Source organism: Myotis yumanensis, unplaced genomic scaffold, assembly GCF_028538775.1.
Source record: "Myotis yumanensis isolate MYYU_CA2020_CCGP unplaced genomic scaffold, mMyoYum1.0.hap1 SCAF_4, whole genome shotgun sequence".
In the NCBI taxonomy this organism is placed as follows: Eukaryota; Metazoa; Chordata; class Mammalia; order Chiroptera; family Vespertilionidae; genus Myotis; species Myotis yumanensis.
This window is the reverse complement of record NW_027223755.1, coordinates 4,860,790-4,883,994: the sequence shown is the minus strand read 5'-3', so window position 1 is coordinate 4,883,994 and position 23,205 is coordinate 4,860,790. Positions and strand designations below refer to the sequence as shown.

The 23,205-nt window shown below is 41.3% G+C and overlaps 1 protein-coding gene across 1 annotated transcript in view; it reads right to left on the bottom strand.

The window, feature by feature from the left end:
• The window catches only part of PLCXD3 (phosphatidylinositol specific phospholipase C X domain containing 3), a 130,983-nt gene that overhangs the window by 37,297 nt on the left and 70,481 nt on the right, over positions 1-23,205 (bottom strand). The window contains exon 2 of the mRNA XM_070411782.1: positions 11,041-11,749. Coding sequence (XP_070267883.1) covers positions 11,041-11,749 — 709 coding nt within the window. The remainder of the gene's footprint in view (positions 1-11,040; positions 11,750-23,205) is intronic.

Sequence of the window (23,205 nt, the reverse complement as noted above, 5' to 3'; positions counted from 1 at the left end):
GCCAGTGGTTTTCAACCAAGGGCATTTCTCTCTCTCTCTCTCTCTCTCTCTCTCTCTCTCTCTCTCTCTCATTGACAAGTTGATAATATCTGGAGGCATTTTTTAAAAAAACGTATTTTTATTGATTTTAGAGAGGAAGTGAAAGGGAGATAGAGATAGAAACATCAATGATGAAAGAGAATCATTGATTGGCTGCCTCCTGCACGCAACCCAGACATGTGCCCTGACGGGGAATTGAACCCTGACCTCCTGGTTCAAAGGTTGACACTCAACCACTGGAGACACTTTTGACTGTCATGACTCAAGAAGGGGGACATGCTACTGGAATCGTGTGGTAAAGACCAGGGATGCTGCCAAACAACCTACAATGTACAGGGCAACCCCCAACAGTGAGGAAATACCTTGTCCAAAATGCCAGTTATTCTGAGGTTGAGAACTCCTGTCCTAGGCTGAGAATTCTGACTCTCAGTCTGTTTAGTAGCCCTCACTCAGGTCAGTGTGACTATCCCTCTGTCCTCCCGTTTCCACATTTTTTTTTCCTTTGGGGATTAAAGAGTAAAGTTTTACCATGCTATTTTTGCCACTTGAATATCTCTCTTTGCCCTAGGCTCCTTTACCAAAGGATACTAAACAGTCACAGAGGTTGCCTGGAGATGCATTTGGCATCTTAAAAGTCTAATTGGCAGGAAAATTAAAGCAACTTAAAATGTGTGTGCTCTTCGGGGCGAAGTGCTATTCCCACTCCATATTATTACCTCCCAGAGACAGCTGGGGCGAGAGCAGCTGGGACTTCCTGCGCTATCGTTTTGGCATGTTGCTATAAATTTGTCCCTTCTCACTACAAAACTGAGAAAGAAGAGAGGAAAAAACAGTACCAAGGCCAACTACACTTGTCTAAAGGTTGCTCCTCTGTGTCCTTTAGAAGCCCCCAACGTGGCTCCCTTGTTGTGAAGTTAATTCAATTAAGGAAGGAATGTACTTCATTTGATATGCACTTTTGATAATAGAGGAATAGATCTTGGCGTATAAACTGTGTAGGAGAGAAAGTTAAGCCTAAAAGCATTTCTTTTCCACCTCAAACTTTTAAAATAATATATATACCATGCAGTTATTAAATATTCTCAGAGGATTTGTTGAATTTTATGGTCAAAAGAGAACCCTTTCACATAATGGTTTTGCCCCCCCCCCCCCCCCCCCCCACCTAAATAGCTGTCAACAACACCAACAAGCACACAGAGTGTGGAGTGTCTGTGGCTGGTCTTTCAAGCCTCCACGGAACTCTCACTTGTTGGCCTCATCTTAACCTGATTGTCTGGAAAGGTTCCCCAAACCAAGCATAATTTTCTACCTTAGAAAAGATGCTGTTTATCATTTTCAGTGGCCAATGGTTGGACAACCACAAAAGTAGATCTTGTTTGAATAGAGAAAATAAGACATGCTCTTGATATTTGAGCCAAACATTACAATGTAGTAAGGAAAGAAAGGGCAGCCAAGGCGAGTGCATTGTTGTCCTGAGATATCGGAGAAGTCAATTTTGTCATCTTTCTTTCCTTTGAGCCACTTATGGGTACTAAATCTGCAGGTCAACATGTTACTCTCAGTTGTAAATTCTATCTTGTACCATTCCTAACTGTCTCTTACATAAACGTCACATTCCAGGGAGACTGCTCTGTAACCCCAAGACAAGGGTCATGAGGCAAGATCTTGTAAGACACTACACCATCCCTCTCCTGTCCCCACTCAAAGCCCACAGCATGGTCTTCAGAGTCCCATGATTGAGGGACTGGCTAACTCAATACATGGATGAATTCTCATGATGGGACACTGGAGAAAACTACTTTGGTCCACTTTGTTGAAGAGAAATTAAAATTCTCTGAAGTCATAACATAAGTGACATCCTAGACACCAAGTGGGTTATATTCCTTTCTTCCCCTCTCCACCCCATCATATCTAAGTTCTGTATGAATTTTTATCAAGAGCTACAGAGGTACAAAAGCCCCAAAATATCTCAGAGATAAGTCACGCAACACTGGGACAGAAAACACACACACACACACACACACACACACACACACACACACCCCACTTTCATAACTACAATGGCCTCAAGAAAAACACCAAAGAGAAAGTACCACATTGGGTAGATGAGCACTTTTTCCTCTACTCTCAGTTGGAAGATAAAGACACACTACTTGGGAAACCCTTCCTTCATGAGCAGGAGCAAAACAATGTACTCTCCCAGGTGCTGAGTGAAGACTAGGTTACTACTTAACTTCTTTACTTCTTCCACCCCTTTCAACACACACACACACATACACACACACACACACACACACACCGCAGGCACATATACATTTTCAATTTAAAGTTGGCTCCCTTGGAGCAAAAATGGTGGACCATTGAAACAACCTTTATATGCACAGCTGATGCTATGGAGATATTGAAATGTCCCTGTTCATGATTTGTGGCATCAAGGAGCCTCTCAGATACAAGATCTTCTGCCATGCCCTGTTTGGGGGTTGCCGGAACACAGGAGTGAAGTGTAAGCACATAGCCAGCAGCAACCAGCTATGTGTTATTGCAAAGATGTGAAGTTCTCCTTCTGTCATAGAAAACCATGTAGACATGCACGTGGCAGCCTGCTCTACTTGTGAATGACCATGAGTCAAGTTTATTCAATAGCCCTTAGCTGCTCACCAGTAAATGTAAAATGGAAATCAGAATAAAATGAAATGTCCAGGTTTTGCTTTTTAGCCATAGATTCAGCATGTCTCCTCTGAGTCCACGTATGGTCTCTGTTAACAGACAAACTCAGACTAAACTATATACTCAACCAAGTTTCTCTACATCTATTCATGATAAGCTATTCAAATTACAAGTAGTTTATTGGGAGAAATAGGCAATATAAAAGAAAACCTCCAAAAATATACCCCCAAAATCTTAAGGATGCATTTTCACAAGTAACCCTTTATAACATTATTGTGTTATTTATGTCATGACTGGTTCACTTTTAAACCTGAGCTAAATCACATTGGCTTTTCTGTTTAGTATTCAGATAAGCAGTCACTCCATGGTGAATTTGCTCAGTTTTCTCCTGGCCAAATCTCACATACATTTCCAAAGGGCAGCCTGTGCTTTTAGCCTTCACTAATGAAGTCACACATCCCTGGCTCACTGCCACAGACATCAGGACAGGATGTCACAGATCCAGAAACAACTCGCAAGATGCTTCTCTTAATAGCCAAGGCCACAGAAAAATGAGTGATGAGGGGGTGAGAGGCAGGGATACTTTAAAGCAAAAATTCCAGCTATACTTGTGATTTCTGTAGATAAAAATCAGTGATGACAGGCAAGTCTCTAGCTATTCTGTCTAATTATATTTTGTACTTTCCAATAAGTTTATTAGCAAAAGGCTACAATCTCAGACAATAGAGCAAGAGCCAGGAGACCTGTGTTCTACACAGTGAAGCCAGATATCAGGCAGGGCATGTAGCATTTTCTTCTGAAATCCTCCAAGGCCAGATATTCAGGGAAAATGTCATATTCACAGCTTTTGCTATTGTTGTTGTTATACTGAAAATATTATGGAAGAAAACATTTTTATCAGCTGAATGTCATACATTAAAAGCTGAAATGTCATGATCTAGAGCAGTGTGTGTACACTACTGAAGATTTTTGTTACAATTTTGTTAGGTGGGGCACACTGAAAGCAACTCCTTGCCCTTTTACCCTTTGACAGAGAGGATTCGGCTTACACCACCTCAGTTAAATAAGCATCTATACTGGTCAGAGTCAACTTTGTTAATCAATAGGTCAGTCACCCAAAGCCGTGTCTACCAAGTACACCCAACACAACCAGCATTCAAGGTGCCCGTTCAAACAAGGCCAAGAAAAAAATGCCTCCCCTGACACAAAGGGAAAGAGAACAATTCAGTTGAAAGTGGGACCACTGGCCCCTCTGCTCCTCTGTGCCCTGAGTTGTGAAACCTTGGGAAAGACTTTGGGATGCTCACAGATATTAAAGAATAAACAATTAATTCCCTTTACAAGATGCTGTGTTCTCACATTTCTTTCACACCTTCAACCCCTTCAGCCGCCACCACCAGGGATTCTTTATACTTGTTAGTCACGTCCAATCCTTGCCCCATGACACAGGAAGAAACTTAGGATCACAGAGAAAAGAAAATGTGAATCTAATGATCAATATGACTCCATTGGAAGTCTACGTTTTCCGTAAACAAGCCCTGGACTAGGGTATCACCAACTGATTTGCCTCATTATCACAATGGTCTGGGCTTCTGCACAGACACAGCCTCAACTGTTTCAATGAGAAAAAGAATCACAAAGAAAAAGCACTTGGAGAGCTTAACTCACATCAGAGGCTTTCAAACCAAATGGAAATAAGTGCTATTTTTTCCTTCACATTGCACAGAAATGGGGGAAAGAAATTCAAAAGCAACCCCTGACACCTGGAAGCTACCCTGACACTCACAAATAGGCCATGATATTCTCTGGTTGCAAATAGACAGTCTCCCAGAACACCAACCTCCCTATGAGGTTACCCAAAATCAAGGGGAAAGTAAGATAAAGACAAAAACTTTGTAATTTTGTCTAGGCACAACAACAAAATCACCCATAGAATAGCTAAACATTTATCTGTCTAGATTAAATGAATGACTGTGACTTTTTTTTAACCAATTACTGTCTATTCTCCCTTTAGCCCTATAAATAAGACCTATTGAGAGACCCAGTTATAGATTGTCCTTGCTTTCTGACTGCATGCAATCTAGAGAGAATCTCTGCCTCCTTGAGCCTCCGCAAGTGACCCCCCAAGCCCCAGCTCCACAAGAGGTCCTTTCCATCACCTGCTCACTAGGAGTCTCATGGTTCCCATGGTGTGGGTCCAACCTCACTGCAACAAGTAATGAACTCAGGGTGTTTGATTATACACTTGTGTCTGATGATTTGGCGGTCACAGAACATTTATGCCCTTCTCCCCAGCATAAAGTCAGAAGGTCTCTACAGAGTGGAGCAATTCCTCCTTGAATAAATGGCCTTGCTCTCCACACCAAGAAGCCCTGTCTACAGAGGGCAGATGGCGCAAGGCCTGAGCTGTCCAGATCTGGCCCATTTTACTTCTAGACTCAGATACCTCTTACTTGTTTTTCTACTGACAATTCATGTTTTGGTTCATTTCTAATCCCAAACAAGCCTCTTCTCCCCTCACTTGCTGGCTGATGTCCCCAGACTATTGTGCCACAACCTGATTGACTAAACATCCCTGCTTCATGGGCACTCCATCCTTATTCCCTCCGTCTCCCCCCTACCCCCATCAACCACCTACTCTCATCTTTCTGTGAGTGCTGGCTACAGACTAGGCTAGTTCCTTTTTAGACATTAAATTCAATCTGCCCAGCAATTCCACATAAGACAACTGACACCCAGAGAGAGTCACTAAAATAGGCTTATATTCTCTCTCTCTCTCTCTCTCTCTCTCTCTCTCTCTCTCTCTCACACACACACACACACACACACACACACACAAACACACACACACATACCAGGAACTGAATGGGTATCTGACCTCCCAAAGGCTTAGAACTCTCTCCAGTCAACTCTCCTGATGCAGATAATAAAAGGTACCTACCTGGATTTGCCTGCCCTTTAACCTTACAACTTCAGCACAATAAAGGAGAGAGAACACTTTTATGTGCACTACTGCCACAGACCCCTGAATCAGAACCACAGGGGAGCAGCATTTAGGAACTCACATTTTAACAAAGTCGCCACACGTACTTCCCAGCTGGCCAAGCCTCAGGCTAGGAAAAAGGTTGCTTTCTGGTGTTTCCTTTCCATTTCCAAGCCAGACTCCTCTTCCTAGACGTTCAAAAACCTAGATTCTGAATTGATCCCAGCACTGGCTCATAGCGCCACTAAACACATTATTTAGCTTTTCCGATCTTCAGTGTCTTAAACTGCAAGTTGGAAATAACACGTATTGAACAAACGAGGCCTCTGATAAGCATGTGTTGGAGAAACAATCTCATGAAGAAAGTGCCTGGTAAACAATGATTATTCTAATGCTGGTTTTCCACGGTCTCCTTGTTATTCTCTCTCAACAGGCATATGGAGCCCAAGGAGGCAGCTTCCCATTTTCCTGAACCAGCGGGTCCACAATCAGCTGCTCTAGTGCTGACATCCCAGGAGACAGGGCCTGGGAGGTCAGAGGCAGAAACTCTCCCATGTCACCCTGCCTTCCAACCCACCTCTCAGCGGGTTTCTCTCGCTCCCCACAGCTGTTGAGGTGACTGATGTTGCAGGTAAACAACTTCCCAGAGGCCAGCCCTGTACCTGCTGGGCTTAGGAAATGACAGGTAAATTGGGCAGCAGTAATGCTGTTTGGGGTGTTGGTGTGAGCTGCGGTGTGTCCTGATTAGATGGAAAAAAAGAGTCCATTGTGTTGGTGAGGCAGGAAGAGAACCCAGAGAAGGTTGGCCCTGCACAAAATTCATGGCCCAAACCCAGGCCCGACCTCTGACCCCCAGTCAGGGCCCCAGGTACCACGGTATGCTGTGCACGATGCAGACCTTCCATCTTTGTCCCTGAGCCTGTTCTATGACCCTGCTTGGTCTTGCTGTCCATCCCATCCTCTGTCCTCATCCCTCCCTGGGGTGTGGAGGACAAAATTCTGCCTTTAAGTCACGAGACCTGGATTTTAATCCCATTTTTGCTGCCAGTTAGCTCTGTAACTTGGGCAAACATTTAGCATTCCTTTGGCCCCAGATTCTTACTAAATGGAAAACAGTTAAATGGGCAGCAAGCACACAGTGGGGGGAATTGAGCCCCATCACCTCTAAGTTCCCTTCCTATCCATATTCTATGGCAGTGCTACCATAGGGGCCTCATGCCACCATCCTACATTGGTTTTCTTTCTTGAGACAAAGCCATACACTCCACGACCTGCTCTTCTCACAGCTCGCCCCCAACCCCCCAGCCTAGCGTACTTAGCTTCCCAAATCCTTAGAGTGACTCTCCCCTCCAAGATGTGATACTGTATAACATGTACCCACTCCTAGAAAATGTAAATTTTCCCTAATTTGCAGGAGTAAGCATGAAACATGGAGTCAAACAGACCCAAATTATAATCTTGGCTTTGCTAAATTAACATGGGGTTTTTTGAGCAAGGTACTAGACATATTCAACTTCTAGTATTATCAGACCCATTTCCACCTACAATGGATCTGCCAATACCTACCTTGTCAGGCTGTGGGGAGGATTAAATGAACGTAGTTCCTATAAAGCACAGTGCCTGGCACATAATGTGAGCTCAACAACTATGTTTGCCTTCCTTTCCCATCTGGGTCATATTGGTGCTTCTTTACAACCAACCACACCCTGAAAATTCTGCCTTTCCTCCAAGGCAGTGACTAATCCTGAGAGTCAATGGGTAGGGCTGCACATTGTCCACCTCCAAGGATGTCATTCAACAGAATGTACCCTCAGGGCTCCAATGGGGAGCGCGTCAGTAGTGTCCACGTCTTCTACCTTTCTCGCCTCCCAGTCACTTCCTGACGTCTCACTTTGTTTCCAACCGTGGACTGGTGAGTTATCTTCCGTATCTTCTATTCTTATTCGACCTATGCAGTCAGTTCAGTGTCATTCCCTGAGGCCCAGTTCTGATTGGGGCCCTTCAATATCTTCCTAGTACGTCTAGCACATAGGTGTTTAAACTCAGAGTCCCCAGACCACACTTAAAGTCCTGCATAATGTTCCCCTTGGCCTTTCCTAAGCTCATCTCTCGTGTTCCTTTACATCTCACTCTGCTCTGGCCAACTCTAACTTCTGTTCCTCCAGATTTCCCAATTCCATGTTTTTCTCTTGCTGTTCCCTCAGTGTTGGAAGCCACGCTGCCCATTTCTGCCCATTTCTGCCCATCACAAGCCTGTCCTCTCTTCAAAGCTGACCAAAATCTTTCCAGGTATCTCTGCTTTTAAATCACTATAGATAGATCTTGGCCTTTAATTTCTTTTTTCCAATTTGTATTTAGGTCATGTATGATTTTGTCTTTTCAAACATCCTTGATGCCTGAGAAGATCAATAGCATCTTACTAATTTTAATATGTTCACAGCACTCAATACAGAGCCCCTCACAGGAGCTACTTGACAGGTGCATACTAAATCGAACCTTCTAGCTGAATATACTGCCAACTTCTTCTAGATCCACGGTTCCCAATGTGGGCACATGTCCCACAGGGGGGCAATTTGATTTTTAAGGGGGGCCATTCAAGAATGAGTTATTAACAGTGAATTTTTTGCATTTCTTATAGTTCTAGGAGCCTCATACACAGAATATAAATATATATTGTGGCATATTTATGCATTTCAGTTCTCTATTATATGTTTTGAAACTTTATTTGCTACTTTTCATATCACTTCATATTATTATTATTTTTTAACAATTTCTTAGTGATTTCTTTCTCAGTACTTCAACTGTCCATTCATTCTTTTATTTTTCTCTCGTGGATGCCATGTTCTTTGGAAGCTTGTTTAGACCAAGTTAATGGCCTTTTAGGCTTTCTCTATGTGAACAGCAGTTCACTTTTTAAATAATAAGAATTATATGTCATGGGGGTGTGGGGTGCGGGCATCAGGATTTTAGAATGGTTAGGTGGGGCATGCCCAAAAGAAGGTTGGGAACCATTAATCTAGGTGTTGTCATATAATAAGATGAAAACAAATGTGCAGTCACCACTAGAGGTGCTCACAGGTAGCTGGGAAATAGAATGATGCAATGGTTTTAAAACTCCATATCCGAGGTCACACGGTGAAGCACCATTGAATACAGGGTCTTGAAAAGAGTAGGCATCCAGACATGTTTGTTTTATAAATAAACACAAAATGGAGCAACTTGGATTTAACTCTTGAATTCACCTTTCCTGAACTGTGTTATCTGGGTAAGTTGCTTAACTTCCTAAGGGTCCATTCTTTTATTTATGATGGGATGGCAATGCTATTTGGGGGAAGTTTTGGGAAAATTAAATCAATCAATGCATATAAAGCAATTAGCACAGGACTGAACAGATAGAGAAAACTTTAAAATAGCTTGTTGTATTCATAATCATCATCTACATTGTTGACCTATATAAATATTGTCTAGATTAATTTAACATCAATTTATTTGCAAAGATGTATTGCTCCTTAAAAATTCTGACAGGTGGTCTGACAATTTTTTTTTAACAACAACAACAAAAAAGCCAACCACTCAAACACCTAGAATGTATAAACTTCCACAAATTGGGGAAGGAGTTGATTCAAGTTGCACACCTTCTTTTTAAAAATGTGTGAATTCCGTGGGGGTGAGGTGCAAAAACTGGTGTATGAAAAAGAAATTAAAAATAGGTCTTTAGGAAATAAAATCCTGTGTCTTTTGGCATCGCTCAAATGTAGAAAACGCATCTGCAGTATTTGGAACCAGTGGCCAGATTGAAAGCTGTGGTACCTACATCAGTTTCCCTGAGAGCCACCCACACCTGCAAACACTGTTTTCTAAATGCATGCGCTCAGAGTTTTCCTAACCCTGTTAGACATCATCAAACAGTTATAGAGAAGCTAGTCAAATTCAGGATTTTAGGATTGTGGGAATTAGGAACAGAAAAGGACTTTCGAAATGATCTAGTTCAAACTCCAAATTTTGCAGATGAAAATTCTTAAGGTCCAGAAAGGACTTCATATTGCCCAGCAGCTTCTCTTTTGGTGGCAAAGGAGAATTTCATGACACTTTTTGGTGTTAACATAGGATTTCTGAATGGGCAGCTGTGGTACAATCTCAGGAGGAAAATGGCAGAGTCTCCTTTGTGGACCTCTTCACTTGAGGAGGGAAGAGAGGTAATGTGTCTTGGGGAGTTAAAGGTTCTTTCACTGACTGTCTCAGAGGTAAGTTGATTACCTTTGCAAGACACTAGGATGAACACGAACAAAGATCTTTCCCTCTAGACCTCATCCAGAAAGCTGAAATACATGGACACAGGACGAAACGACACCTTTGAGTTTCACATCAACGCCCTACTCAGATATAGGCTTTGCAACAGATTTAAAAAGAGGTCTTTCTAGTTCTTCTGAGACTAGGCTCCATTCTAGAATGCTTATAGCACAAGCATCACGGCCATGTTTAGATATATCTGCAAGGATTTCGCACAAGCCTAGAGAGAAGAAAGTTGATTCTACAGAGAGGGTCTTCATTTCTGCTTTTAAAATTCTCTCGTTACCCACTTCTTTTTCTCTTCTCAATGACACAGCTCTGCTATTCCAGCTATAAAAGCCAGAGGCCAGTGGGAAGTTCTCAATGAGAACAGATGGCTGAGGATGGTTTTTGTTTTTTTTAATACACTTCTATTAATTTCAGAGAGGGAGGGAGAGGGAGAGGGAGGGAAAGAGAGAGGGAGAGAGAGGGGGAGAGAGAGAGAGAGAGAGAGAGAGAAACATCAATGATGAGAGAAAATCACTGATTGGCTGCCTCCTACACGCCCCTACTAGGGATGAGGCCCACAACTTGGGCATGTGCTCTTGACGGAAATCAAACCTAGGACCTTTCAGTCCCCAAGTTGACACTCTATCCACTGAGTCAAACTGGCTAGGGCTGAGGACAGTTTTCAAAATTAATTTCATGGGCTGTTAATAAGTGTGGTCTAAAAAAAATTATGTGCTTAGAAAACATTGAATTAGTTAACTTTAAACAAAATTCACCACTAAAATACTTGTTAGTGCCTTTTACATGCTAATGTGCAATGTGAATCTCTTGGCAGAGCTGTGTAAATATAATATATAAAAGCATTTTCCACACTTCCGTAACTTATTTGATTTTTCCTCCGCAAGTCCTACTTTAGTCCTACTAGAGCATAAGTTTTAAGCCACTCAATTTGTGGCACTTAGTTATGGTTGCCGTAGGACATTAATATACCTAGATGTGAATTTTAGCTCTGTCACTTAGTAGCTCTGTGAATTATTTAAACATTATCCCCCTGATACTTTAAGGACACTTACCTTTCTGTGATTGTTTCTCTGAGGCCACTGGCCACCCCTTTGACCACAGTGCTAGCTTTGGGCGTCAGCACCACCTGAGATATAAAAAACGAGCCCTTCTTTCTTCTCTCAGTGATGGACGCCTGAAGGAACTGAATCAGTTTTTCCGGGTCTGTGGTGTTGGCCCAGGGGGCTGGCATCATCTGCCCAGGCCAGAGGAAGGGCACCTCCAGAGCCACGGGACTGTGGTAGAAGACCAGCACCTGGTAGTCCTTCTCCCACAGGTACTTTAGACTCACTTCCTGTGCAAAAATTGCTGGGCACATTTTATTTCCATAGATGTCTTTCAGCATCTGGACCAACTTTTCATGGTGATATTTCTGCATTCCATAAAAATGATTGAAGTCCAAGAACACGACCTCCTTACGGTGATCTGTGAGGAATGCATTGATCTCCTCAAGGCCCTCATTGACTTTGGCACTGAACAAACCATGAGCAAAGTAGAGTTCATTGTCGGGGTCTCTGGGCTTGGTGGAAATTCGAAGATCAAAATAACGGATCCCAGCTCCTAGCTGACCAGTAAAGTTCATCGTTTGCGTGGCTAACCATTTCCGCATCAGCTTCTTGGCCACAGTTCCAAAAACAGAGACAAAATTCTGGACAGTTTCTGGCTGTTCAGGCCCTACTGGAGAGGCTTCGTCGATGTAGAAGCTGAAAGAATCGTGAGATCCTAGAAGAACAACAAGGCACAATGTGGTTACATTTCAGACCTTTGTCCTCCCCAACCTCTTTCCCTCTTGCCATGTCTATATCTCTCCCTCAAATGAGCCAAAGGAAGCGCTAAGCAATATTTACCAAGTTTATTCTCATGCCTCAGGGAGGTTTTTTTTTATAGCCTAGTATAATAACAGAGCAGATTGGTTCTGAAGTGATAAAAAATTCCTTCTGATCAACATTTTCAAATTCAAATCATCATCTTCTACTTCTGTCAACAAAGAATTTACTGTATTCATTAGGATTGGTTTTCCATATAGTGACCATTCAAAAACAGGACTTATGGGGACCTACCAGTTCCCAAATACTTTGTCTATAATGTTGCCCCTGTTCTTCATTTTGGGTTGATTTGAAACCTAGAAGTCTTGTTTCAATGAATAAAGAAGCTCTGCTTATTTCTTTTTCTTTTTTTTTTAATTATTTTTTTATTGCTTAAAGTATTACAAAGGGTATTACATATGTGTCCTTTTTTTCCCCACCCTTGACAATTCCCCGGCTTCCCCTACCCCCCAGTCTACTTATTTCAATGAGTAAAGAATTCCTTTCCACCAGCAGATGGTCAGTGTAAGAATGGCAACCTCATACCCTTTGGAAAACACAAGAGGTCAAAGGGTAGAAGAAAGGAGAAATAAGGCAAGAGGACAGTGCAATGCTGACATGTTTAACATCATTTCTGACTCTGCGTTTGGGCAACTGTCATCTTAGATAAGGTTGCAAGTTACCACAACTGAGCAAAAATTAACTAAGAAGCCATTTTCTTCAGATATTGCCTCTTAACAGCAAAGTCTCTTTTGGGAGTTGGCTTCCCAATTTAAAAGAATTTCTTTCTAGGAAGAATAAGTACAACCTATTTATTTATTTCTAGCAGAAATAAATAACTCCGGAGATATAGCAACTAATATATGATTTGCCTGTAAGTACAGATAACCACTTAAAATATTATTGGACCCAATCAAGAAAAATTATTTCAAGTCATAATTTTATTTTTAAAGACACCTTTAATTCTTGGGCGTGACCTATAACTAAATAAAATGAAAGTATCCTGGATTTTTCACACATTAGCAGATGTCATCATTCCCCATCTGTTCCTTATGCTTCCTCACACCTTGTGGCCCACTCCTGATCTATATTCCTTAGGGCACACCTTCTCCTAGGTCATTACTCCTACCACCCAAACACACATACGCACACATACACACACACATGCACACTCATGGCCCTCTAAATTTATCATCTATCACCTTATGGCTTTTGTCTAATAAGCTATTTGAAGTGATTTTTTTCAATGATTCAATATTTACCTTTGATTTTATTCCACATATATGTTAATTTATATCTATATCTATATATGCATATATCTATGTCTAGCATTAAATGGTCCATAGAAATCATAAGAATATGGATTTCAGGCACCATGCTAGGTTGATTAGAGAAAATATTTTGAAAAATACCTTGATGCCTTGCCAATCATAACCTTTAAGATTTGGAACAGATAACTCCTTGGACTTATAAGATTTTTTCCAAATAATGAAAGGTAACCCCCAAATACAGAAATGTCATGTTTAATTTAATCTGGAACTGTCTGATACAGTTATCTTTAGTAGATGGTATGGGGAGAAAATGTCAGCACTTTCTAAATATGCAAAACTGGCAGCTTGAATCTGGTATTGGCAAATTTTAATAGGGACTGAAATTGCTATATATTGATTAATATTTGCTATTCAGTTATTTGCTAATATAAATTGAGAAACTAAATCTGTACTATGGCTGAATATAAAAGAGAGTCTGTGTAAAGAAAGGAATACAAAGGTGAGTTTAAGAAGTGTTATAATTAAATAATCTAGGTATAAATAAATAAATGAACACTCAATATAAGAGCTAAATTTAAGTTAATTTCCAGGTATATGAAAAAGGGTGGATGAGAGTAATTGGTTCCTTTTGTAATCTAATAGAAGATATCACTGGAACCAAGTAGACATGGAATTAAATATAACTAGATTTCTTTTTCCAGAAATGAGTGGGGTTTTGTTTCAATATGACTTTAATTTCTACATTCTATCATATGGCTATATGCTAATTTTTTCAAAGCCTAGGAAATTTCTCACTTTTGAAAATCCTGTGAAAGGATATTATAGTTTCTAAATTAAATTACTTGTTGACATTTAAGGAAAATGTGTTATTAAGGTCAAAATAAGGTAGGGTCAAAATAAAAATTAAAAATAACTAATGGTCAGGAGAAGACATTGGTACCCCATCAATATTTGTTCTAAGCTAGATGACCCTGAGGTGCATGTACAGCGTTTGAGGCAGAATTATGTACCCAGATACAAACAGTATTTGGAGAGGAAAACTAAATCATCAATCAATATAAACACTATGCATTTTAGGACAAAAAAAACATATCTAATGTTGGCCCAAAAAGTACTATTTTCATGACTTTTAATTTCATTCAGAATAGTACTTTCTCCCTCTTTTCATCATTTTTACTAAACCATTAAATTTTCTATTTGAACTTAAACCAAAAATACAGCAGTACTTTATGACCTTTTAATAACAGAGAGAAAAAGTCTGTGTCCTTAAAACCACGGAGCCCTGACCACCAGTAAGACAGTGCCTAAGCATCATTTTTACTGTTCTTAGCTACATCCACAACCTCTCTGGTTATCTGGCCTAATATTTTGCTTCTACACTGGTTGAGTATTACTGGGCTTCTGACCTCTTATCCTTCTTTTGTCCATAGCCCCAAAGGCATACCTTGGACCCGCTATTTAATGATGTTCCTCTGATTCTGAACTGAGCCTCTCAACTTTGAGCTTGATTTGCACCTCTACTCAGAATAGAGCCGACCACTCCCATTGTGAACCCAGCCAATCAAGTTCGTTTGTTTTGGCTCTGAATAAGTGAATGGAATGGAAAAGGTTCTTTTCTTTCATTTCTTAGAAACAGGCACTTTTATTTTTTCTCAGTATGCTAGATTTTTCCCTCACTGAGGCAATAGGCACACATCTAAGATGGACCCCAACAATCCCGCCTCCTGGCATTCACATCCCTCCCGGAGTATGGGCCCAATCCAGTGACTTGCTTCTAATGAATTAAGTAACACCAACACAATGGGACACCATTTCTGAGATTAAATAACAAATGATTGTGACCTCCATCTGGCTACTCTCTGCCTTGCTGTTTTTTGTTTGTTTTGTTTTGTTTTGTTTTTGTGGGAGAGGGAAAGACAAAGAGAAATATCGATATGAGAGAAACACATATCACATTGATTGATTGCCTTCTGCCTGACTAGGCTGGGGAGGAGCCTGCAACCAAGGTAAATACCTTTGAACAGGAATCCAACTGGGACCCTTTGGTCCGCAGGCTTATGCTCTATCCACTGAGCAAAACTGGCTAAGGCTGCCTTGCTGGCTTTGACAAAGCAAAGCACCATGTTGGCGAGTCCCATGTAGCAAAGAACTGGGAATGGCCTCCCGCCACCAGCAAGCTAGGAACTGAGGCTTTCAGTCCAACAGGCCCATTCCAGATCACGCTGAAAATAAATGAAATCCACTCTTCGTTTCTAACTGTCATGAAGGAGAGAAATACCCAAATTATGGACACAGTATTAATTCTCAAATCACTTTTTTAAAAGACTTGGGAAACATTTTATTTACTTTTCCACATTACCAATCACTGATATGAGTAGCTAAATCTTATATCTCCTCGGGAAAGCATAGCACAATTGAGTGTCTATTACATTCCAGATCAATCTTAGGTCACAGCATTGAGAGCTACTGGCTTTGGCCCCACAGCTGTCTTTGAAATGACCTATCAAATCACTTTTATTTGGTTTGGAAGTCAATCAGTTTTTTCTAATTGTAAACACATAGTGTTGAATCTGATAGGAAAAAAAAAAACCTTTAAAATTAATTACTTAGTTCTTATGTGACAATATATGATTAATCTCATTAATTTTTGTTTATCTCACTGACTAAACTGATCAACTTTTTGGATTTTTTTGGAGACAAAGACCAAACCTTATTCCTGGTACATAATCATGCCTCAGTCTCCAGGGCATGACCAGGTCTTTGTGGACAATATAAGAAATTTTGAGGCCCTAGCCGGTTTGGCTCAGTGGCTAGAGTGTAGGCCTGTGGACTGAAGGGTCCCAGGATCAATTCTGGCCAAGGACACATGCCTGGGTTGTGGGCTCAATCCCCAGTAGGGGGCATGCAGGAGGAAGCCAATCAATGATTCTCTCTCATCACTGATGTTTCTTTCTCTCTACCCCTCTCCCTTCTTCTCTAAAATCAATAAAAAATATTTTTTTACAAAACAACAAGAAGGCCCACTGCATGGGAGAACATATTTGCCAACGATATCACTGATAAGGGTTTAATCTCCAACATTTACAGGGAACTCATGCAACTTAACAATAGGAAGATAAACAATCCAATCAAAAAACGGGCAACGGACCTAGATAGACACTTTTCGAAAGAGGACATACAGAAGGCCGAAAGACATATGAAAACATGCTCAAAGTCACTAATTATACGAGAGATGCAAATCAAAACAACAATGTAGTATCATCTCACACCTGCCGAATGGCTATCATCAACAAATCAACAAACAAGTGTTGGAGAGGATGTGGAGAAGAAGGAACCCTTCTGAACTGCTGGTGGGAATGCAGTCTCATGCAGCCACTATGGAAGACAGTATGGAGGTTCCTCAAAAAACTAAAAATGGAGCTCCCATTTGACCCAGTGATCCCACTTCTAGGAATATATCCCAAGAAAACAGAAACACCAATCAGAAAGGATATATGCACCCCTATGTTCATAGCAGCACAATTCATCATAGCTAAGATTTGGAAACAGCCTAAGTGCCCATCAGCAGATGAGTGAATTAGAAAAGTGTGGTACATCTACACAATGGAATACTACGCTGCGGTAAAAAAGAAGGAACTCTTGCCATTTGCAACAGCACGGATGGAACTGGAGAGCATTATGCTAAGTGAAATTAGCCAGTCAGAGAAAGATAAATACCACATGATCTCACTCATTTGTGGAATATAAAGAACTACATAGACTGACGAACAGGGACAGATCCAAAGGCAGAGAAACAGCGATCAGACTATCAATCCCCAGAGGGAAAGTAGTGGAGGGTGGGGGTAAGGGGAAGAGATCAACCAAAGGACTTGTATGCATGCATAAAAGCCAAACCAATGGACATGGACAACAGGGGAATGAGAACATGAGTGGAGGGGGGTTAATGGGGGGATAAGGTATTTGTAATACCTTAACCAATAAAGAAATTTTAAAAAAAGAAGAAGAAGAAAAAAAAGATGGAACCTGGCTAGAGAACCTGGCTATAACCTGGCTAGGCTGTTGATCAACTGAAAATATGTATATATATATTTTTAAAGATCTTAAAAAAAGGAAATTTTGTGTCATCAGAGAAAATGCATGCAATGAACCACAAGCCAAAACTCTTCTAGAATTGAACAGAATATTAAAAACCACATACTTGCAATCTAATGTGTATACTTCTCTTGACATAAAAAAACATGTAGAAAATACATTTTCAAATATTAAATAATCCCAATATATTTCACTATATTGGAGCACTGAGATGAATTCTTTCGTAAAGAAAAAATCAAAATAGTCATGCTGTGATTTCTCTTTGGGCAAATCTGTGTCTTTCATATTGTGAATAGCCTTCTCCTCAGCCCATCTCAGAGGCAGTGAGAGGAAGGAAAGCAGGTTGGTTTCCTTGCTTAAGTCTTTTGATCAGGCATCCCAGAGGCTAAATTTGAGAAGCCCGATTCCATCGATGCCTCCCAGGGGTAGAGAAGCTCAATATTCACCATAATTTCTTTAAATTTCCTGGGTGGATTCCTTAGGCCAATGAATAAGCTGGCAGTGAATAGTTTAAGAGCAGCGGTGGGTGTTCCCATCAAGGAGGGCAGAGGAGAGCTCGCTCCAAGGGCCATCTTTTTGAAACTATTAAGCCTTCTTTTCACATGAGATTCTTTTCAAGGACAATCAATATCCATGCCAGAAAAAAATAATTAAAAGAGACCCCAAGAAGTGGAGCAGTCCTAAGTGACTATCTAAACCACCTCACTGTGCCTTCTCCCTCTCTGGGCATCCGTCCGATTGGACCCTTCTCAGCATAGTCCCATGGAATCCGAGATTGTACACCCCATGCTGCTAAGCCAATGACAACAGCATCACCGCCTTCTGAGCCTGGCAACACAACATCGGTGAGGGCAGCTTCCAAAAACAAAAGGTTCTGAAGCTGGGAAGAATCTATATCCAACATGTGCAGATTTAAGAGGACAATCGGTGGGTCAGCAACATTTGTTGGGTAATTAGAAAGAGCAGCAGACCCAGCTGCTTCGCTAGAGCAGGGGTACTGAACCAGTGGTAATTCTGACCCAGGGGACATTTGACAACATGTGGACACCATTTGTGTTGTTATCACTGACTGGCTGCTGGCAGCTAGTGGGTAGAGGTCAGGGATGCTGGTGAATATCCTACAATGCACCAGGCAGCTCCCACAGTAAAGAGTCAACCGGCCCCAAATATCTATAGGAACAAGGTTGAGAAAGTCTGTTCTAGTGGAAACTATGCAGGCAGATAAAGTAATTTCCAAAGGTAGAAACCACACACTCTGAATTGCCCCCCTCTACCTGTAGTACACACATTTCTCACACCTATAATCACCTCTCACACTTCCCATGGTGCCATTCTCCTCTGAAGCTATTTTCAACACTTATAGCAGCTGGAAATTATCACACATGAAGCACTGCTTCTGAATTTGCTTAAAACCCAATGGAATACGTGGCTTTGGTACTGGTTTTTACTAATCTCTTGATTTTTCACTTCAAAATGTCTTTCATTGGTTCTGACAAGTTCTCAAGGTAAATCTTTCAGGCTAAAATTAAGCCATCCAGATAGGTACCTTTTATTCATTGATCTCCCACTCTACTCCAGAAGCCCCTGTGTGGCACAGGTTTTATGGGGACAAGATTTATCTAGCTTTCACTTATTAAATAAACTGACTGTGTGCAAAACACTGTGAAGAGAGATGTGTATGTGGTGAGAAGAGATGGGGGTGAAGGAGACTGAGATCACAGCACTTACCAAGTAAGGAAGGGAAGGTAGTTTCCTTCTATCAATATTTCTTAGGCCTTACCTTCTTCTCTGTAGTATTAAGCATTTGGTAGGTATTTATGGAGTATCTATTTTATGGGTCAGGAATATGGAAACAAAATAGTATACAAGACTCATCTAGGCTCTGTCCTTGTGGAGCTTATATCATAGTGGAGAGAAATAGGCAAGAAAAACCACCACTCTCAGAACACGTGTAAAATGCTATGATAAATTGTATGTGATACCTTTTGATAAAACAGTAGTTCAATCCTGCGCTGAATAAGATCTTCTAGCGATCATCAATATCCAAAGCTGAAGAGCAAGAATAAAAGCCCAAACACATGCAATCATTACATTTATACTTTTTTAACGTTAAGGTGCCTATGGATCACTTGAGGACCTTTCAAATCTCTGTGTTTCCACATTCGTAATGACCATTCTACCAGAGGCAGTGAGTCAGAGAGAAGGATGAATCAAGGATGGCTGAGTAAGAAAAATGAAAGGTGGTGCCCATGAAAGCAATGTGGCAAAGATTAGTGAGAAAATGGCATATTTTGTCAGCGATGTTGGCCTGGGCTGTTTTAAAAGAGCCTGGAGAGGAACTCAAAAGGTCCATGTCTGTTGACGAATAATCCAGAAGAGAACCAGAAGACCATGCTCCTCCTGGTACTCGGCTCCGCCTCAACTTCCAATGGGCCAGGACAGCCCAAGACGCAGAGGACAAGTCTAGACCTAAGAGAGAATTGTGCTTTGTATAGGACCACGGTCGGCAAACTGCGGCTCGCGAGCCACATGCGGCTCTTTGGCCCCTTGAGTGTGGCTCTTCCTAAGCCTTAGGAGTCCCCTAATTAAGTTAATAACAATGTACCTACCTATATAGTTGAAGTTTAAAAAATTTGGCTCTCAAAAGAAATTTCAATCGTTGTACTGTTGATATTTGGCTCTGTTGACTAATGAGTTTGCCGACCACTTGATAGGAGAAAACAAAGGAATCTGATTTGCACAGCAGACTGTCTGGTTCTTCCCCATTTGCTGCCCCCAAAGATGCTCAATGAGCTTGAAGGAAGAGGCCTCGCGAGAGTCTTTAGCAGCGTGTGGCCCAGGGTCCTACGGCTGCTAAAGATGTGTCACTCTCCCTTTGCTTGCTGGACTCCAGCTACACCAGCCTTCTTTCTGCTTATCAAATACTACACCAAGCTCATCCCAACATAGCCCTTGTGCTTGCTATTCCCACTGCCAGCAACGCTCTGCCCCTTGTGGTTTGCATGGCTGGCACCTTTTCATTCAAGTGTCAGCTTGAATGTCACCTTCGTAAGTAAATCTTCCTGTATCTAACGTAGCTAATTCGTCCCATCCTCCCTGGCTGTCTATCAGTCCCTATCACATGATCAAGTTTTATTTTTTTCATGGTATGTATCTCTAGCTTCAACTTTCATTTAATTTAATTGCTTATTGGTTATTATCACTAGAATTTAAATTCTATGAGAATTATGATCAAATTATTGCTTACCACCATACTCCCAACAAAAGGCACAATGATTGGCATATAAAAGATGCTCAATAAATATTGCTGTAGGACATAATACCTTTCCATCTCTCTAAACTTCAATATCCTCATCTGTAAATGGGTCTGATAATGCTATCTACATATAAAGATTATAAAATAAAATCTATAATAGGCAATAAATAAGTTTCACAGAAAATACTTGATATTAGCTTTTATTATCACTATTAATTATTATTTTTGCATTATTAACTCTGAGCACTAATTGCCTGACACAAAGTAGGTTCTCACCAAATATTGGCTGAATGAAAGTTATAAACACTATAGTTTCCATAATTTCTGAGAATTACTCAATGAAAATATTGCCATAGTATACAGCAGTGCTTTAGCTAAAGTGTTTTGAAGTCCTCTTTCTTTTTGATTCCCTGGCTCTAACTTACCTCTTCTGTACCAGATTGCAACAACACCAAGACCCACCACATCTGGAAGGCTTTGCTCGTTATGCACATGTCACTCCAGATTCTTAGCACAACTGTAGGGTGTCCTGATATCCAGAGACAGACAGAGTACCAAAGCTTTCCCTCAACCCAGGCCACCTGTAAGAGGAGCAAGTGTAGGACAGCTCTTCTCCTGGTAGTTTTATCCCTGGGACAGGTTACAAAAAACTGAGCATCAAGGGCAGCCAGTGACAAGCCAAGGAGACTCAGTCATACCCAGGTAAGGTGCCTCAGAGGGGAAGGAAAGAAAGTTGACTAAAGAGATGTGGTTGACACACAGCCCAGTCTTTCATACCCCTCTTTAGAAGATAGTGGTTTAAGACTCTGATATTTTATTAGTAGTATTACAGTTTGCATTCAATACTATTTTGTATTACTTTTAGGTGTACCACACAGTGGATAGACAATCATATAGGTTACAAGGTGTTCCCTTCAGTATGTCCAGTACCCACCTGGCAACACACACAGTTATTACAATACTATTGACTATACTAGAGGCCCGGTGCACGAAATTCATGCACGGGGAAGGGGGTCCCTCAGTCTGGCCTGCACCTTCTCGAAAGCTGGGACCCCTTGGGGTTTGTCCGACTGCCGGTTTAGGCCTGATCCCACTGCAGATTGGGCCTAAACTGGCAGTCGGACATCCCTCTTGCAATCCGGGACCACTAGCCCCTAACTGCTTGCCTGCCTGACTGATCACCCCTAACCGCTCACCAGCCTGCCTGATCACCCCTAACCACTCTGCCTGCCTAATCGCCTCTAAGCGCTCTGCCTGCCTGATTGCCCCTAACCACATCTGCCTGCCTGATTGCCCCTAACCACCTCTGCTTGCCTGATCACCCCTAAGCATTCTGCCTGCCTGATCACCCCTGATTGCCTCTGCCTGCCTGATTGCCCCTAAGCACTGCCTTCCTGATCACCCTTAACTTCCTCTGCCTGTCTGATTGCCCCTAACCATACTGCCTGCCTCCCTGATCACCCCTAACAGCTTGTCTGTCTGCCTGGTCACCCCTAACCACTCGCTGTGGGACAGCCAGCCGGGGTGAGGGGCCGTGGTCGTTCTGGTCTCTGGTCATTCTGGTCCTTCCAGCGTTTTGGTCACTGGGCTTTTATTATATAGGATTGCCTATGCTGTACTTTACATCCCTGTGACTATTTCATAACTGCCAATTTATACTTCTTAATCCCTCCACATTTTTCATCCAGCCCTCAACCTCCTTTCCCTTTGGCATCCATCAATCTGTTCTTTGTATTATGAATCTGTTTCTATTTTGTTTGTTCATTTATTCTTTAGATTCCACATGTAAATAAAATCATGTGGTATTTAAGGTGCTGATATATTTTATTGTTTTTTTTATGTCACCTCCTTCCTCTGGTTTCTCCACTAGAACCTCTCTGTAGGGGCAGCATGCAAAGCTTGGGGCAGCCTTGAATATCTGTAAAAACAAGAACAGCTCTGATTCTCTGGGCAGACAGAATGAATGGCCTGGGGAAGAGAAGGGGCGGATTAGATAAAACTAAATCCATATCACTAAAACCAACTATTCTGAAAGAAAAAGAAAACCTCTATTGTGTTTTTCCTCTAAGAAGAAAACATATGAAACATGGAAAATAAACAGCTCAATTATTATATTCTCTTAGATTTAAGAGCCAGAAGGCCTCGGAAGCTGATTTAGCTTTGTTCTTGCATGTCTGGCAGTATTGGCTTTCCTTTTATAAATAATGAAAATCTGAAATAACACTACATTACCCTTAATCATGTTTGTGCTACAGAAAGAACATCTACTTGAAATATAAGCCTTTGATCCTATGATGCACTCACAAAACACCACTTCTTGCCAACAGCTGGATCTTTTTTTATCAAACAAATGTTTGCAGCATGGGGATTATTTCTCTCTTTGGTCTTTCTTCCAATTTCTCTTTCACTTCCTCCAGCCTTGGAACTTGAGATCTGTATATGCTGAGAACAGCTTATCTCCTCTTTCTTTCAATCTCATGGCAAAGCTGGGATAATAAGCAATATCTGTGGATTGGGGGCACACATACAGATGCATTTCTAAAAAATAGAATTATTAGACTTAAAAGATTCTGCATAGCATCACCTTAACACTACAGGAAATTGTGTCCCATAAATCCAAGAACATGCACATGTATTACATTTCAAACAAACATTCCCAAACCACTCACCTCAAAGTACACATTTATATAAAGAATTGCTTCTAGCAGTTATTAGTATATTGGTGATACAGAGCATTGATCATGGAGATTCTCA